We start from the raw sequence: 5391 nt of genomic DNA, 5'->3' as shown, positions 1-5391 counted from the left end.
CCGCACCCGCCCCTCCAAGCCCCCCCACCCCCTTCTCTGTCTGGAGTCTCCTCCGTGGGGTCATGCACCCCGCACACGGCCACTCCTCTGCTTCCCCGTGGCCCTGTCACTGGAACTAGGTGCCGCCAGCCTGCGGGACCCGGGGCGAGGCTGGGATGACTCGGCATCGTCACCAGGGAGGCAGGTGGGTGGTTGTTCGTGCTTCCCTACAGGCGTGGGTCTGGTCCGAGATGAGGCCCTGCCAAGCTCACAGGGCGGTCAAGGCCAGTGCTGGAGTCTCTGGGTCTGGGTGCGGGGGACCACTCAACACCAGCGCCCCAGCTCCCGTCCTGCCGTCCAGCCACTCGTCCAGCAGACACGCCTGGCGTTCCTGCCCTGCCGTTGGGGCCGCTGGTCCGAGGGCCACGGTGCAGGACGCACTCGTACTTGCACTTGGGGCCTCCCAGCACGGACCTGAGCTGAAACTCCCCCCGGCTCCTGTTAGCCGGCCCCGCTCCTCGAGTCCATTCTCCACATGGACCGCGGAGTGGGATTCTGAATATTCCAATTGGACCTTGTTGATCCCTGGCTCATAGCCCTCCACTGGCTCCCCAGACCCCTAGGCTCCATGGCGACATGACTGCCCCTCTGGCTGCAGATTACAGATGGCGGGACCGACACCACGGAGGCACAGGTGTGCTGGGAGGCACTGCAACTGTGTGGGCCAGACCCAGGGCCTCTGCCCAGGCAGGCAGGAGGCTGCGGAGGCCGGAAGGCTGCAGGCCTGGACCCCTGCGGACCCCACTGGAGCCGGTGGGAACGTCTGGATACCGCCCGCAGAGTCACTTGGGCTGGCCTTGCGAAGGCAGTAGGGGTCGTTAAGGAAATGTCCGACCCATATCGCGGGCTAGTTTTCGTTTTCTGCAGGCTAATGCTTAAGTTGATGCATTTGCATGGCCCGCAAATGATGTTACAAATATCCACATGGCCCCGGCAGAAAAAAGGTTCCCCACCCGACTCTAGAGCAAGGCTGAGTGGCCAACGACAGCGCAGGGGGTAAAACAGACCAAGGCACCAAATGCATGAACAAACCAGAGCCCATTCCCTCGGCACGCACTTCCGGCCCCTGTGGGGACCATCAGACCATCGGCATCGGCAAGCGCACGGACCCCCAACACTGCGACTGCCGCTCGGCCCGCACGTTCTGAACAGACACACTGGAGGGGGCGCGCCTCGGGGCAGGGGTCTGTCTGTTCAGCACCTCCCCCCGGACAGGCACCCTCTCTAAGAGGAATGAATGAATGAATGAATGAATGAACCGAGAGGCATCAGGGGCCGGTCACCTGCACCATCGTCCTCTCGGAAGAACTCCTCGCTGTCGTTGGCAGAGTGAGACTTTTTCATCTCGGCGATGCGGTTCCGGGGCACCTTCCTCTTGAGGGACGGGGAGAAGAAGGTGGGCCGGTTGTTCCGCTCCGGGGTGGGGGGCGTACTGAAGGAGGTCATCTGGGGACAAAGAGCCGTAGTCACAGAGCGGCCGCCAACCAGCGGGGATCCCAAAGCCACTCACCTGCCCTCAAAGAACCCGACACAGAGCTCCCCGTGGGAGCACTGGCTGAGGAGGGACTTGGCTGTGGCACCGAGCCCACCCTGCTGCGGGCTACGTGGGCACTAGGACATGGTTTCAGCTCAGGGGCCAGCGGACGGCCTGGCCACCAGCTCTGCCCTCAAACACTGGCAGGGGCTGGGTAAGTGCCAAGATTGGCTGCTAACGCTGCTCAAGCGCCTGCCACAGCACTGAAACCACAGAACTTCAACGAGATAGGACCCGCACTAACCCCTCGGGCAAGTGAGGACTCGAAGGTGGACAGCAACTTTAACTCGTCCAACGTGAACTTTCCCATCACCCGGCAGGACGATGGCACAACGGATTGCAACTCAGGTCTTCCGCCCTCATTTCCTGGCTAACATGTCCCCATCCCCATCCCCCCAGCATTCTTCCACACACTTGCTATGGCTAAGTGGTCCATGCTTCCATCCCCTCCTCTCCTCTCTTCTAACCACACTGTTCAGTTCACCAAACATTCTCCACACCCGCTTGGGGCCCAGCGGACGCAGCACTAAGCACAGACAGGCACATGACACTGGTCCCTGCCCTCAAGGAGCTCACAGTCTGCTGGGGGCAACAGACTCAAAGAGGAACAACAACAGACTGCATGTTGGTTGCTGAGACAGATAAAGAGAGGCACGGAACACAGGGGAGCACAGAGGCAAAAGCCCGAGAAAGCAGGGAAGGCTTCCTGGAGGAGATGCCGCTGGAGCCGGGTCTTGAAGGACGAGTAGGAGTTCGCCAGGTGAAGAAGGGGGGGAAGGGCGTTCCAGGCAGAGGGAACGTGGCCCCTCTCCTCCCTCCTCCCCATGCAAACAAGAATCTGAGGAACAGGGTGAGCTGGGACCGAGACTTCCGGAGCCCATCAGCCTCTTCATCATGGCTCTGACGTCCACCAAAGTCCCGGCGGCCGCTGGCTCCAGGTGGTCCTCCCACAAGTCAGGGAAGGTTTAAAAGATAAAAAACAAACACCAGAAACCACAATACACACAGAATCTGCATTTGTCATACGCTGGTTACAAATGACCCCCCTGGAAAAGGAGGGTAAGCAACAGTGAGCACAGAGGTGGCAGAGGCCTGGAAGGTCCCCAGGAGGTCAGGCCCTGCCACTCACAGCTGTGTGGCCCTGGCAAGTCCCTCCCCGTGACCCCGGGACCACCCTGCGAAGAGAGGCCCCTGCTTGGGATTCTCACCCCTCCTTACAAAAGCACCGTTTGTTTTGTTCTGCTTATAAAACACATTCATTGCAGAAGATACACAAGGAAAGGAATAAAGACACTAAAGAAAATGACCTCTGGCCCCCTGGAGGTACGCCTGTTGTCATCATTAGACAGAATTAAAAGTGCGGCAAACACTCCCCCGCACTCAGCACACAGCGCGTTATTCACATTCCTAAGAGTCATTTCCCAAGCGGGTCACCAGCGAAGTCACTACAGTGGCTGCTCCCTGGACACCTGAGGGCCATCCCTGTGCAGGCGCTTGAGGTGCAGCGGCTCCTCGGAGCCTCCCAGCACTGCAGGAGCCGGTGTCACCCCATTTCTGGATGAGCGCAGAGGCTCAGGGAGGAAGAGAGACTTGTCCCAGGGGGCGAGCAGCAGCGCCCAGACTCCAGCCCACAGAGTGCCCCCCAGCCCCTCCTGGCGATGCGCTGAGCAGGGCGGCCTCCTGCCCACTGTGCTCACATGCCTGTCTCCTTCCAAGACCCCAGTCCCGAGATACCCAAGCCGGCAGAGCGGCCAGTGGGCTGGGGGAGACTTCCTCCTCCCTGAGCCCCGCTGAAGGCCGAGTACAGCCGCCGGCAATCTGGGTCCCCACCCCGGGGAAGGATGATGGCCTGGCAATGGCAGGGCTGCAAGGCTGTGCTGTCACACCAGAGTCGTGCGACCAGGGGTTCCCAGGTTTACAGACAGGAAAGCTCCCTCCTGCCCGTGGGGTGCAGGGGGCTGTGCAGCTGCTCACCTGGGAGACACCTGGCGGGCAAAGAGCAGAGCTGCTGCTCGGGGAACAGGACGGAGGCCAGTGCCTCCGTCTCTCTCACAGGGAAGGCCTGTCACCCGCCTGCGCTCGCCCAGCAGCTCCACCGACGCAGGCACCAGCGCACGGTAAACTCGGCCTGGCTGCGCCGACAGCTCAGGGGAGCACAAAGGGCTCTGGCCCCGGCACTAACCTGCTGTGTGACCCTGGGCAAGTGACTGGCTCTCTCTGAACCTCGGCCTCCTCCCCAGAGAGTGGGGACAATACCTACCTCCCCTGGGGCTGTAAGGATCAGGGAGACCGTGGGAAGCAGAATCAAGGGACAGGAAGCCCTGCCTGAGGGGGCAGCCCTTACCCGCTCGTGCATGGGCGAAGCCGGGCTGGAGTCCTCTTCAGTCCCGCAGGGGGACGTGTCACCAGTGGACACACGGCTGACGGCCATCTCTGCGTGACCCTTGCCCTGGGGCCCCTTCATGCGCACGAACTCCATGTTGTTGTACTTGTAGAAGCCAAATGACATCTTCTGCGCCATGCGGGCGGCCACGCTCACCTGTGGGCAGTGGGAAAGGCTGAGCCAGGCTGGTGGGCGGACAGTCACCCCTCCTGGAGCAGGCCCCCAGCAGGCAGGGCAGTGCTGCACACGTGGGGTCCCCGGCTGACATTCCCCCTCACTGCCAGTGACCCGGTGACCCAGGAGGCCCAGGGCCTGGCTGGGAACAGAGCTGCAGCCCCAGAACCCGAGCCCGTCCCCACCCCCAACCCCCCACCAGCACAACCCCCAGGCTCCAAGGAGGCGAGCCTCAGGGTGGCGCCCAGCTCCGGAGAGAGCCTCCACCTGGCTCTTGTCCCTCAGGTGGTCAGGGCCGGCCCTGGGAGTGTCCTGCTGGGAGTGGCCCGGGAAGGTCACACAACGCTGGCCCTGAGCCACCCTAGTGGGCCTGGGTGCGCAGGTTCTCTGAGGAGGGCGGCACGGAGGCTGGGCCCGGGCCACCCGCGCTCACCCGGTTGTCGTACACCTTCTTGAGCGCCTCGTAGCGGATGGAGCCCTGGAAGATGACCCCTTGGAACATGTTGGTTTTGTCACTGGCGACCAGCTCCACACAGACCATCTCTCCTTCCCCCACAGTCATGTCGCTGAACACCTGGGGTGGGAGCAAGTGGAGAGAAGACATCAACTGTCAGCTGCTCACCACCCACCCCTCACACGCCCCGAAAACTCCCATTTAGCAGATGAGAACACTGAGGCACAGATGAGAAACCTGCGGCCACCCAGCTCTGTCACCCTCCGCCGACCCAGCGCAGCCCAACTGCGGGCAGGGGCAGCGTCCAGCAGAGAGCGCTTGTGCCTGTGACTCTGGGAGGGAAGGGGAGGGACTCCTGGCCCTCATCACACCTCCAGGCTAAGAAGTTAGACAGTTAGAGGACTGTCTAGCCCAGGATCCAGGATCTCCCCGCTATGGCCATGGGGGACCAGCCCCTCCCACCCCGCCCCACCCTGAACTTCTCAGCTTCTATGCAGGCAGAGTGACCCCGAGTTTTGAGGCCACACAGACTCGGGTTCAAATCTCAGCTCCTTGGATGAACGAGTTGTGTGAGCCTCCACGGGCACTTAGCCTCCTGAGCCTAAGATGCTTCAAGATACCATCAAGCTCTGGCTGGTGTGGCTCAATGGATAGAACGTCGGCCTGCACACTCAAGGGTCGTGGGTCTGATTCCTGGTCAAGGGCACATCCCTGACCCCAGTCAGGGCACCTGCGGGAAGCAACCAATCTATGTGTCTCTCTCACATTGATTTTTTTCTCTTTCTCTCTCCCCTTTCCTCCCTCCCT

At 61.7% G+C, this 5391-nt stretch overlaps 1 protein-coding gene across 1 annotated transcript in view; it reads right to left on the bottom strand.

The window, feature by feature from the left end:
- KIAA0930 (KIAA0930 ortholog) overlaps positions 1 to 5391 on the bottom strand; it is a 26951-nt gene that overhangs the window by 1858 nt on the left and 19702 nt on the right. Inside the window, exons 6-8 of the mRNA XM_006774163.2 lie at positions 4564 to 4704; positions 3918 to 4112; positions 1323 to 1485 (exon numbers count right to left, since the gene is read on the bottom strand). Of these exons, the coding sequence (XP_006774226.1) occupies positions 1323 to 1485; positions 3918 to 4112; positions 4564 to 4704 (499 nt within the window). The remainder of the gene's footprint in view (positions 1 to 1322; positions 1486 to 3917; positions 4113 to 4563; positions 4705 to 5391) is intronic.

This window comes from Myotis davidii, unplaced genomic scaffold (assembly GCF_000327345.1).
Source record: "Myotis davidii unplaced genomic scaffold, ASM32734v1 scaffold67, whole genome shotgun sequence".
Lineage (NCBI taxonomy): Eukaryota > Metazoa > Chordata > Mammalia > Chiroptera > Vespertilionidae > Myotis > Myotis davidii.
Note: the sequence above shows the minus strand (reverse complement) of the source record. Positions and strands in the feature narration are given on the sequence as shown.